This window comes from Microtus pennsylvanicus, chromosome 11, assembly GCF_037038515.1.
Source record: "Microtus pennsylvanicus isolate mMicPen1 chromosome 11, mMicPen1.hap1, whole genome shotgun sequence".
NCBI lineage: Eukaryota > Metazoa > Chordata > Mammalia > Rodentia > Cricetidae > Microtus > Microtus pennsylvanicus.
The window spans coordinates 470,309-483,581 of record NC_134589.1 but is presented as its reverse complement, the minus strand read 5'-3'; the positions used below and the strand labels follow the sequence as shown (position 1 = coordinate 483,581).

The 13,273-nt window shown below is 46.8% G+C and overlaps 1 protein-coding gene across 1 annotated transcript in view; it reads left to right on the top strand.

Annotated features, from left to right (window-relative positions):
• Window positions 1-13,273, top strand: part of Tbcd (tubulin folding cofactor D) — a 162,197-nt gene that overhangs the window by 21,524 nt on the left and 127,400 nt on the right. The window contains exon 7 of the mRNA XM_075989722.1: window positions 5,055-5,187. Within this exon, the coding sequence (XP_075845837.1) occupies window positions 5,055-5,187 (133 nt within the window). The remainder of the gene's footprint in view (window positions 1-5,054; window positions 5,188-13,273) is intronic.

Below are 13,273 nucleotides of genomic sequence, written 5' to 3'. Positions count from 1 at the left end.
TCTGTCTCATGTCAGGAGCCATGATATGGGACAGAAAGAAATATGAGTTTAGAAAACATCTTTGCTTTTCTTCATATCTATCATACTTTTCATTGAATATATATATCATGCCTTTTATTGAATATATATATGTATGTATATATATGTCTATATGATTAATGTTTAAGTTTTTCACAATGAACAATGAGTTTTTCCCGAAGTGACATTTGAAGTTTCCAGGAAGAAGATGGGGCCCCACAACAACAACTCCACCTGGTTGATATGACGTCATGATACTGATAGCGCTACAACAAGACCTGCTTTGGGTACCAGCTGCACAAGACAGTTCCAACTTGGTTAGCTGAAATGGTGCACATCTTATACAACATTTTGGCCAGACCTGCACAAAATACTCAGAGACTATTGGCAATTTTAAAAGACATTGATCTTGAAATTTAACCATCATTTTACTTTCACAGGATCCCCCAGAAAGAACGTCGCCCCTATGACAGCTGGAAGTAATTTTAGAGGACGACGTCCCCTCTCCCAGTAAAGTTTGCCCTTGGGTTTAGGGACATCATTTAGGGGTTGATTATAATTAGTATACGATTGAGGGTTGGGGGAGAAATTTTATACGCTCAGGGATCATTTTGAAAAAAAAAAAAAAAAGAGGGATGATGGGATAATAGATTTGTAATTGTGAGTTACTGTTGTTAGACAAATATATTGATATAGATTCTTGTATATTGATACAAAGTTAAATTGTATTGACTATTGTATGCATTCATGTTTCTACCTCTGTTTAAAACATTTTTTATGTATTGACATATATTGTATTGATATATATATATTGTATATATTTACCATATTGCAGTGTACATTTCTACCTCTGATTAAGATACTTATATAATATTTGTGTATTGATATATATTTACCTACTGCAATGTATATTTGTACATTGTTTATATTTGGAGGTCATTGTCCTCATTTGTTTCACAGTCGTTTATTGTCTTAGTCTTTAAGTTAGATAGATATTGAGAATTATATAGACTAATAGTCATCTAAGTTTGTCATTTATAATTAGACTAATCAGGTTCTTTAGATATATAGAGATTATACTCAGTATAGATAGATAATCTTCAACTTCTTCAAAGAGCTGTAGAAAATGGCCTTTAATCTAACTCAGAGTTTTGTGGTAGTAAGACACAATTGCTCCTGGCAACACCACTCTATTCCCGAGAGAATGTTGAGCACCAAAGACACTCCACCTGGAGCATTTCTTTTTGGCAGAACTGGCCTTGGGGCAAAGAAATGCCCATACCTCAACCACTGACAAAGATACAGAGCATGCATCAATGGATAAAACAGGGCTGTCTTATCCTGCCAAGACAGGGTAAGATAGTTTTGAAAGTTGCTTGCCTTTGAAAATGGTGTGTCAGGTATGTTAGGCCTTAGCCAAAGTTGGTTGCTTCAACGCTGCTAATGTGACTTTGGGTGATTGCCTAGGTAGCTAGTTGTCTCTGTGATTTGATGCATGTTTTGGAAGTTGTTTTACTGAACTTCCTAATTACCCAGGTAACATTATTTCCCTTCTCAGATCTTTGATGGGGTTGAAGACTATATAAATGTAGTTACTTTCTCTCATGACTTGGCCAAGTTATTTATTATACAAGACCTAAGCTAGTTAGAATAGGATATTTGTACTTATTGTATATAATTTCATAGTAGGTTTAGAACTCTCTTATTTAAACAGAAGGGGGAGGTGTTGCGGGAGGTCCTCCCACTCCTCCAGCCAATAGCCGCTGAGATACCAGCCCATTAGGGCGTGGTCTCTCTCCCTTTAAAAAAGCAGCCACTTCCCTCTCCTCGCTCTCTTCACTTCCTGCTCCGCCGGCGACTAGACTCCTGGTCGCGTAGAGGACTGTTGCCTGGGACAGTGATCTGTAAGTTTTTCCCCTTTAAATAAATATCACCCAAATTGGTGTGGCATTTTTTGTGACTTACGCCTTCACCAGGCTGGGTGACTTGTGATTTAATCCTAGCACTCAGACTACCTTTGTGAGTTCAAGGTCAGCCTGGTTAATACCGAGATTTCTAGGCTAACTAGAGAAAGCTACACTGTTAAACTCTGTCTTGAAAAACAAAACAAAACAAGAAAAAAAAATAAAGACAAGGAGGATAATAGAGCTTTACTCTTTAAAATTTTTTTTCATAAATTGTACATATATATAATTTTTCAATATATATGGGTATTTTGCCTGCATGTATGTCTGTGTACCATGCGCAAACAGAGCCCTTGGAGGCCAGAAGAGAACACTGGATCCCCTGGGACTGGAGTTACTTATGGTTGTTAGCCACCATGTGGCTGCTGGAAATTGAATCCAGGACATCTGGAAGAAAGTCCAGCATTCTATTTTTTTTTAAAGATTTGTTATATATGCAGTGTTCCTGCATACATTCCTGCCAGAAGAGGGCACCAGATCTCATTTTGTGTGCCATCAGATGGTTGCTGGGACTCAGGAGCAGTCAGTGCTCTTAACCTCTGAGCCATCTCTCCAGCCCCAGCCAGTGCCCTTAGTCACCGAGCCAAGCCTTCAGCTCCCAGATTTACTCTTGATGGCATCAGTCTGAAAAAGTAGCTCCTGTTTTCTGTTTATATATGCAGGGACTACTGGACATGATGTCTGGACTGGAGAGGGTGACGCAGGACAATCTCGTGAACTTTGGAGGCCATCTTAGGCTACATAATGATACTCTCTCTAAAGAAAAAAAGTACCAAAGAAAAAGATAAAGCAAGGCATATTTCATGAAGAAGGAAATTTGGAACAGAAGTATTAGAAAAATCCTACAGATGAATTCTAGTGACACATATGGCATTTTTGTCTTTTTCAAAAAGTGCTGTTATTATTATCATTGTCATTATTATCAGTATTAGGTTTTTCGAGACAGTTTTCTTTTTTTTTTTTTTTTTTTTTTTTTTTTTGGTTTTTCGAGACAGGGTTTCTCTGTGGTTTTGGAGCCTGTCCTGGAACTAGCTCTTGTAGACCAGGCTGGTCTCGAACTCACAGAGATCCGCCTGCCTCTGCCTCCCGAGTGCTGGGATTAAAGGCGTGCGCCACCACCGCCCGGCTCGAGACAGTTTTCTGTGTAACAACTCTGACTATCCTGGAATCGGTTTATAGGCCAGGCTGGCCTGGAACTCCCAGAGATCCGCCTGCCTCTGCCTCCCGAGTGCTGGGATTAAAGGTGTGCACCAACACTGCTCGGCTTTCATTGCTGTTATTAAGTTGAACATATGTAGCACAGTCTCACAAGGTAGCACCGTACTTTTCTATTTTTTATTTTTAACCACTGGCTGATTGCTTCTGTCATCTCTAATTATGAAAATATGACGAAAGCCTGTTTTGGTATCTGGGTTGCTCTCTGTGGATAGACCCTAAGGGGTGCAAATCTTGGGCCTCTCTTGGGCCCCGGGTGTGCCAGACAGCCTGGAGAATACCTGCTCTGGGCTGGACCGAGTGTGTCTTGATCATTTAAAACATGTAGTTGGTGTCTGTATTGGTTGCACTGCTGCGACTGTAACCTCCCCGCGAGCGAGACACTGAGTAGCTCCATTCGCTGTGGTGGGAGGTGGCTTATGTGCACCAGGAAACAGAGAGCGTCCTGAACTACAGTCCAGATGGTAACTTTTTTTTTTTTTCCAAGACAGGGTTTCTCTGTAGCTTTGGAGCCTGTCCCGGAACTAGCTCTTGTAGACCAGGCTGGCCTTGAACTCACAGAGATCCGCCTGCCTCTGTCTCCTGAGTGCTGCGATTAATATCCTCTGGATATTACAGCTTTCCACATCCCCTTGCTTGGGGTTCCCTGAGCTCTGATGTGATTGATTTGATGGAGTGTTCTGAGGTTTCTGTCTCTGCAGAATGCCTGGCTGTGGGTCTCTGTATTTGTTCCCTGTCTGCTGCAGACACCACTTGGCAGGGAAGAGGAGTTTTAACAAAAGTAAGGAAACCCAAAATACCAAAAAAGGCCTACGTCAGCTCTGGCCAGCACCGAAAGACAGAAAAGAAGAAAAGGGAAAAGTGACACCTTTCTGAGTCAGGATCCAGAGAAGCAGCCTACCCAGTGGAACCCCGTGGTGGCTTGTAGGCACTGCACTAGGAAGTGGGAATTCTGGGAAGGAAAGTGCATTCTGTCCCACTGAAGGACTAATTACTCCTCCCGCCTCCTAAGCATGACCTCCGTAAACCACTTTCCTCTTTCCTTCGGTCCCTGGTCGTTATACTTAATTTCCTCTTAGCTCCATTTCCCCTGATAGAGAGTTTTCTCACCTGGGTGGTGTCCTTCCTTGTCCAGCTCTCCTTTGCAAGCCCTCGAGGTTTGTCTGTGAGCCTGTGAGCCTTCTTTGGGAAGGTAGCGTCATCTGTTCCCCCTCTGAAGTTTGTCTTCTGGTTTCTTTCTTTGGGGTTACACCTTTGGGCTGCCTTCTCTCTTGGCATCAGCCCTGAGAGGGCAGAACCTTGCTTGTTTTTTTCATTATCGGACCCGTTTAGAGTCACAGAACCAGAGGTCTGGGCTCACATTGTCAGCTGGACGTTGGGTGGAAGGAACCAGGCATGCGTAGCATGAGGTGGAAGTTATGTGACCCATAAAGGCTGTGGTAGAGAGGTCCTTGGGTTAGATTGGCTGTCGGATGAGGTTTTGGAGGATTTATCTTGAGGTTAAGGGATACACTTGGAAGGAAACGGAGCTGTGAAGTAGGAAGATGTTCCCTGCCACGGTGGGGATAAAGGTGTCCATTGATTTGTGAAGCTGCTGGATGAGTTGTCCCAGGAGGGAAGGCGGGAAGGTGGTGAGGCCTGTGAGTAACTTCGTGAGAGAGCCTGGTGGGAAATCAGCTGCTGGACCATGATGGTCAGGGCCTTGGTTCGCTAGAGAGAGCACCATGTATGTAGGCAGCTGCCCTGCTTAGGGGTACAAGGTGACTGGGAGGAAAAGTGTGTGGTGGTTGCTGGGATGTGGCTGAGTTCAGCACTGGAGTCCTGTTGAGCTCCTCATGTGTTTGTGTTCCTCTGCAGGTTTATCGTACGTCCTGATGTCAAGCAGAGAAAGATGGCCAGTTTTCTGGACTGGAGCCTGTGTACCTTGGCCCACTCCTCCTTCCAGACCATCGAGGGTGTCATTGTCATGGACGGGATGCTTCAGGCCCTGGTAAGCACCAGGGACAGCTTGTGGATCTGTGGGACTGTGTTTCCAAACTGATGGTTCATCCCCAAACTGTTGGCTCCAGTGACTCTAGGTTCCAGCGACTGGAGCATGGTGGGGTTTGTTTGCATCACAGAAGTGTGGTTTCATCTTCTACTGCGGTGTTTAGTGTTTGAGGCTGACCAGGAGTGGCGGCTAACAGGAGAAAGCCGATGAAGTGCGCATCACCACTAGGGGGCAGTGGTGTCTGTAGAACTGCAGCCGTGTTCTTGCGGGTTTTGCTTAGTTTCGTTGACTAAAGCAGTCAGTGACGCCAGCCCTTGTGAACGAGGCAGAAGGCTTGAAATCTGATCCTGTTTGAATTACTGGGTTAATCCGAAGTTTCTAGTATCTGAGTTTAAATACAGAGTCTGGGACCTGTCTCGAGAAGCCCGTTGTGCCTGACCTACTATTGCTGGTCTTCTTCTATATGGCTTTTTAGTACTGACAAGAAGAAAGCTCTAGTGTGAAATCCTGTGAACAAGGCTAGGAAGCTCCTGCACCAGTACTCAGGAGGTCACAGATGGACTTCTAAGACTTTGTTTGGTTTTGATGCTCAGTGTTCAGAAGGTTACAGTGCCTCTAATGCTGTTACTAGGGTTAGTGTTTACGAGGTCACAGCGGCCTTCTGAGGCCCCGGTATTGAGAGTCAGCATTCAGGAGGAGGGCATGGATTGGAGGGTTGCAGATGATCTTCTGGACTGTAGGCTCCAGGGCCAGACATGTCTTCTTGACTTTCTTTTACTACACTGGCTGAGATTTGAGAGTAGTTCTTGTCCTTGTCTTTGAGGCAGAGGAAACAGGATCCTTTGGGGAAGTTTGAAGGCAACCAGCCATACTGGCATCTGGGGTTTGGCTGTCTGCACATTTTTACACAGGTCCTGAGGCAGGGTGGGAGGTGCCAGGGCCAGGTGCCCGAAACCTTGGGAAAGGGACGTGGACTTGGGGATAGGAAGATGAGTAGAGACTCTCAGGACCCCCTGCCTCTGCCTGTGCAGCTGTGTGTGCATCTTAGCTGTGGGAGCGAGAAATGCTTGATCTCCTCATTTCCAGTTGTGTTGCTGTTCCTTCAGAGGGCTGCCCTTCAAAACACGTAGGAAGGAAACCTGGGAAAATGAGATGTTTATGTCCTGTGCAAACCGAAATGTGATTTGCTTGCTATGAGGACTGGCTCTTCCTTTGTTTTGTTTGTCCACAGAGGTGTGCAGTAACCACTGTCTCCCTTCAGTCTGTCACTCCACATACCACACCACTCCATGGCACCCGTGGTTCCTGACCTGCATCCGTCTGTGGATGTGGCTTTTAGTTTACATGTTTAGACTCATGAAGAGGCTTCTTTCACTGAGCACAGTGTCCGTAGGTCTGTCCATCCTGTGGCGTGTGTCAGTCCTCCACTCCTTCACTCCTTTTTTGTGGTCAATGTTTCATTATGTGGTTGGTTGTGATTAGTGCTACAGGGAACATAAGAGTTTTCTTTTTATTTGTGTGTGTGTGTGTGTGCGTGTTTAAATTTATGTTTACAATTCTCTTGGGTATGTAGCAGTAATTTTCTCTAATGCGTGTGATAATAGATATTTAACTCAGCAGATAGTGTTTCAGCTCATAGTGTTTTTTTCTCTCTCTCTGGTAGTGCTGGGTTGTCAGACAAAGACCCTTAAACATGCTAGGCAAGCACTGAACCATCTAGGTTTACCCAGTCCCTAATAGTTTTTTTTAGGTCATATTTTGTCTTTGAAGTGTTTTTTAAAAATTATGGCAGATATCTTTGGGATTTGCGAGTACAGATGGATAGCCCACACCTCTAGAGGCTTTGCTCTAGCTGTATGGAGAGGGTTTATTGTGATTTTCATTTTGATTGCAGTAGCGGTTGGTACAAGCAGTGACCTACCCTGAAGGGTAGCATGAGGAGGGAGGGGGGAAGGATGCAGAGGTCACATCTGTGTGCCCCCCCATGATTGATTTATAAATCACGGTAGGTAGTATGCATTTGTGTCTTAGGTAACTGGTGACGAAGTAGACAGAAATGGTTAATTTGAACGATTTGGATGTAAATAGATTCTTGATATTTTGGCATTAATATTTAAAAGCATTTTATTCCTACTTCTGTTTGCTGTGTGTGTGCACAGGTGCATGCACCACAGTGTGTTTGTGGTGATTCAAGTGCTTTTAATTGTTGAGCTCTCTTTCGAGCCCAGCAGCAGCAACAGTAATAATAATGATAAAAGATTCCAGAATAACTGTTCCTTGTGTCCACCATGTGCTTCCGGGGTTTGAACTCAGTCTTCAGGTTTGATGACCAACTGAGCCATCTCTCTGCTGCCCTGCCCTACCTGCTGTGATCGTGGTCCCTGTCGTGTGTGTCCGCGTCCCCCCCCATACCCCCCTAGCCCCCACCCGGTTTTAACTTCTTTTTGTTTTTGGAAACAAGGTTTCTCTGTGTAGCCCTGGCTGTCCTAGAACTTCTTCTGTAGACCAGGCTGCCCTCAAACTCAGAGATCCACCTGCCTCTGCTTCCTGAGCGATGGGATTAAAGGTGTGCGCCACCATACCTGGCTTCCTATGCTTTTTAAAAATGAGGCATGTTTTACTATGTAGTCCCGGTTTGCCTGGAATTTGTAGACCAGGCTGACTTTGAACTTGTGTTGATACTCCTGCCTCTTCCTCCTGAGTGCTAGGATTCCAGGTGTATGTCAACACCTCTGGCTTGGCATGAGTCTTGTTGAAAAGTTTTAGGTCAAGAAAATACAGGAAGGTCTGACAATGTAGCTAGAGTCTGACCTGTCTAGCATGTATATGTGGCACACAGGAGGGCAGACACGATTAATCTCAGGGGATTGATTTTAGACTGGTTTTGTTCAGCTGTCTGCATTCTTTCTGGGTTTAGGTGAGAAAGATCTTGCTTTACAGCTCAGGTTAGCTTCAGTCTTGTAAATACAAGGGTTATGTGTACGTATCACTACACCTAGCCAGCACTCTGCATTTCTGAGGGGCTTTGGGATCTATAGCTAACTACTTGCCAGCCTGGCTCAGGAGTTTCTCTGATCTGCCCATGGCAATAGAGATGCGGCTGGCAGGGTAAGCAGGGATTCCTGTGTAGGGGCTGTAGACTCCAACCTGCTGGGCTCTAACCGAAGGTTCACTGGAGGTCCTGCCAGAGTGATCACCTGTTTCTTGTCTCTGTGTGGCTCCCAAGTTTTCTATTTCTCCTTTCTCATTTGGGGCGTGCATCGAGCATTAGATTGCGCTCAGATACTTGAGGCCCAGTTGCTGTTCATTCCTTGCCAGTTATGCCAGTGGGTTGAGATTCCTTTTAGTGACTTAAGCCAGTTAGACGTGTGTGCCTTTTATTCGAACATCTTCAAATTCCAGTGTTGAGGGAGAGAAATTCTCTCTTTCCTTCCTCCCGAGGTGTAAAAAGGGTTCCCAGAGGCTTAGAAAAGTTGTCTCCTACCCCCCCCCACCCCCAGCTGGGTGTGTTGGCAGGGAGGGGAAGATGAGACCCAGATCTCTGCTGTTGGGGCAGAGTGCCGTGGTGGTTTGGCATCTGTACCTCTGCTCTATCTAGAGAGATTTGCCCTGAGGATGGTGAGCAATTGTCTGACGCAGACACCTGAAATCCCGGGAAGTGGACGAATGAAACCGTGGATCAGCAGCCGTGGTGGTCTCTTGCCTTGGGCTCGCAGTGCCTGACTCGGCCTCCCAGAAGCCCGAAGTCCTGCTGCTTGGGGCAGCGGCGTCTCCCCGGTCTCCCACTCGGCTTTTCTTCTCTCATTTGGAGGGTCACTTGGGTCTGGTCTGGCTCCAGGGCAGGAGGAAGTTACACTTAGTGGGTGGAGCAGTTTCACCATGGGCTTGTCAGACCTGAAGGCAGAGGGCTGGGTGTCCTGTGCATGATGAAACTTGCAGGTGTATTGTGCTTCAGGATTGCATGTTTCCTTTGATGCACTTGGCTTCATTTTTATCCACCTGTTCATTAGTGTGGGTTAGGCGAAACAGGTGAACCCTGAACAAGTCACATCGAAACTAGGATTGATTTTATTTCCCTCGAAGCATAGCCCTCTTGCTGCGTCGATTCTTAACTCCCGGAGGACCGAAACAAGAGCGACTTCACTCTCTGGAAGGCCCCTTTACTCTGGAGTATTTATAATATAAGTACTTATAAGAACATTTGAGAATGGAAAACATAATTTAAATAAAATTAAAGTGTTAAATAAAATTAAAAATGTATTTGTGGGTTTCCCTCAGATTCGGAGTTTCTAACTACTGTGGCTTCTCTGCTTTTCCTGCGGTGGCCATGATGGTGTAGGAACTTCTGTTCCCAAACAGGCTGCTGGCAGGGAAGGTCCTGCCTGTGTTGATTGGTAGCAGGAGATGCTCTTTTGTTTACCGTCTGTTAGCACCGTATCTCTCCTTCACAGTGAAGTTTTCTTATTTTTCCCATTTTTAAATTCTTTAAGTTATCCAGGCACGGTGGCACATGCCACACCACTCAGCTCTGCGCAGAGGCAGGTGGATCTCTGAGTTTGAGGCCAGCCAGGTCTACGGAGAGAGTTCAAGGATGGCCAGGGCTACACCGAGAAACAGCCTCGAAAAACAAAAAACAAAACAAAGAACAAATAAAATTCAAGGTTTATTTTACTATTGTCTAAAGGTAGAATTCTTACTACAATATGGTTTGGGGGAATAGCTCAGTAACTTGTTTAGCTAGCATTCTTGAAGCCCTGGGTTTTTTACTCAGAACTGAAAAAAAACAAAACAAAACAAAACAAAAAACCCACAAAATTCTACCCAAACCCAGCAACCTCATAAACAGTAGTATTAAAACTCACAAAAGTACAGGAGGCCAACCTGGTCTGCAGAGCCACTTCTAGGACAACCAAGGACAACAAAGAAACCCTGTCCCCAAAAACCAAAACAAACCAAATCAAAACAAACAAAAAAACAACCAAAAAAAAAAAACCCTCAAGAAAGCTGAGGGCACCAGGATCTACAGGCCCATTCCAGGCTGCTATGTGGCAGCCACCAGTAGACACGGTGTCTTTTCTTACATGTGGTTGTGGTTTAAAGGATGAAAGAGGTCAGGTGCCTGGGTACAAGTGACTGTTGACTGGATTGCCTGCGTGGACAGGCATGAGAGACCAGTGTCCTGGACTTGGCTCTGCCTGGGCCTTCAGTCGCCTGACCAAGCTGTCCTGGCTGTGGCCTCTCAATAGGCTTTAGCTGTTTTTGATTTCATCTCTCCTAGTGGCCTGAGGCATAGGTGTGGTACTTGGCTGACAAACTTTTCTTGCCTTAGAACTGTGTGGAGACTGATCGGTACCCGGCAGGCTCTTTAGACAGAACTTAGCCTATTATGATTTTTTGGACTTTGGCTTCTTTTGGGGGGGCTTCTGGTGTCTGGAGATGCTCAGTATGCGAAGGGCAGAGTGTCTGGATGGTTCTGCCTTGATGCTCAGGGTAGCTTTTCTTTTTGTTCTATTTATTTTTATATATTTTGTGGGTGTGGTGTGTGTGACATAGCACTCACGTGGAGGCCAACTTGCAGAAAAAATTCTCTCCTTTCGTCGAAAGAATCCCAGGAATTGAACGCAGTCCTGACAGCAGCAAGGGCCTTTTCCCACTGAGCCATCTTGCTAGCCCCAAAAGTCGGGTTTTGGGGTGGAGAAAATGTATGACAGTGTGGGGATCGAGCACTGAGTGCTGCGTGTCTGTAAATTCAGGGGAATAAGTTCCTGTGTTAGGCTGTGAGCTGCACGTTCTCGCTCTATCTAATTTCATGTAGCTCAGCATTTTACATAGGTGAGCCCCGTAGGAACATGTCTGTACATGCCGGCAGTGCAGGGGAGGGACTTTGTAGGTCACAGGCCTCATCCTCCTTATTCCTGTGCTGGTGTGAGCTGGGTTACTGCTGGAGGCTGAAGAGCTGGTGCACCCCACACCCCCCTTTAGCCTTGGCTGTGACTTCTGTGGCAGGCCATTTGAATACTTCACAACTCCACCCGCCTCTTTCCTCTGACCTGGCCCGTGGACAGATGTTGATATCTGGTTGCCCATACTTTCCTTGGCCTTCCTTCTTACAAGCTTCCCTCAGGCCTTGGCTGTTGACACCCCATCTCTGCTTTGCCCTTGATCCTTGTTTCCTGCTCTCTGTCCTTGTTTAGAGCCCTCATTCTGTGGGTGCACTTGAGACATCTCTGGAGTCACAGTCTCACCTCACGCCTGTTGTCCTCCTTAGCCTTGTAAAGTGGAAGCCTGATGGTGGTGGTGGAGGTGTTGGCGGTAGCGGTGGTGGTGGTAGAGGTGTTGGCTGGCAGTAGCGGTGGTGGTGGTGGTGGTGGAGGTGTTGGTGGTAGCGGTGGTGGTGGTAGAGGTGTTGGCTGGCAGTAGCGGTGGTGGTGGTAGAGGTGGTGGCGGTAGCGGTGGTGGTGGTAGAGGTGTTGGCGGTGGTGGTGGTGGTGGTGGTGGTGGTGGTGGAGGTGTTGGCGGTAGCGGTGGTGGTGGTGGTGGTGGTGGTGGTGGTAGAGGTGGTGGCTGTAGCGGTGGTGGTGGTGGTGGTGGAGGTGTTGGCGGTAGCGGTGGTGGTGGTAGAGGTGTTGGCGGTGGCGGTGGTGGTGGTGGTGGTGGTGGTGGAGGTGGTGGTGGAGGTTGTGGTGGTAGCGGTGGTGGTGGTGGTGGTGGAGGTGTTGGTGGTAGAGGTGTTGGCGGTGGCGGTGGTGGTGGTGGTGGTGGTGGTGGTGGTGGAGGTGGTGGTGGTAGAGATGTTGGCGGTAGCGGTGGTGGTGGAGGTGGTGGTGGTGGGTGTATGAGAGAGGAAGAGAGACAGAGACTCAGAGACCAAGACTGTCTCTGCCTGTGACTTCTATGCCTGCTGTGTTGTTTGGTTCTCTCGTCTCCTTTGTCTTGTCCAGAGCATCACCTGGCTTTCCAGCCACCCCTCTATGATGCCTTATTCCCACCCCACACGTCTCATCCTGTAGTGTGGCTCCTTAGCCTGTTTTGACCTCACTCAAGCCTGTCCTGTCTGCTGTGCCCAAGCAGCACAAGTCTTTATCTTTTGATAGTAGGGCAAGCCATCCTACTTTGAAGTAGTTCCACGGGGCCTTTGTTGCAAGTTATGTAAAATAGTCTCACACTAGCCCAGAATGGAGTATAATAAAGGTTTACTTAATAGGGGGCGAATTCACAGAAAGATTAGTGATCCGCAGTCCTCTGCCTGCGCTGGGAACTGGAACCGAATCCAGTAGCCAAACAGTGTTGAAATTAGTATAATTTCTACGTGATTATTTCGGTTCTGGGCGACTGGGAAACGGATGAGCAGTTGCCGCTCACAGGCCCTTACTATCGTCCTTGTTGTTGGGGTCCCCGAAGTTATGTGCTGTTCCACGGTGAAGACAGCATTCTCTGTATGTAGTAGGCCGCTCCTCAAGGGACTAGGGAGTGAGACACTTCAGAAGGAAGATCTGCTAAGGACAGGTTGGGGGTCTTCCTGCCGTCTGTGCACAGAGGACGGCGGTATGTCATCAGTACACCAAGTTTTCCAAGCTGGGCACCCGGCACTGTCCTCATGTTTGTGTGTGGACTGGTTAGCTCAGGTGATGAAGTCTTGAGCGTCTGTATGGCTGCTGGCCAATGTCTGTTCATTGGAGAAGCTGGGTCCTTTGTGGCCAGTGGGTTGGCCAGCCCTCTGTGGCTGAAGGTCATGCTCTCGCTGTGGGACAACAAAATGTCTGTATCAGCTCCCTGAAATTGTTCCCTCTGTATCCTCTTTCAAAACTTTTGGGCAGTCGACACTTTGTCCTGACAGTGTACAGATCGTCTGTCCTTTGGACTAGGTCATTCTAGTGGCTTAGCCCCACCAGACAAGCCTTCTATCCCAACACCTCCCCGCTGTTTTGTTTTATGACAGAGGGTATAGGATCTCTGCATTCTGAGCTGTGTTCTGAGGAGTCATTGGAGGGCTCTTGACATAGAGTTCTTGTAGAATCCAGGCTTGCTTTGAGCTAACTCATCCCCCTAACTCCAGCTCTGGACCGACAGGATTGTAGACATGTGC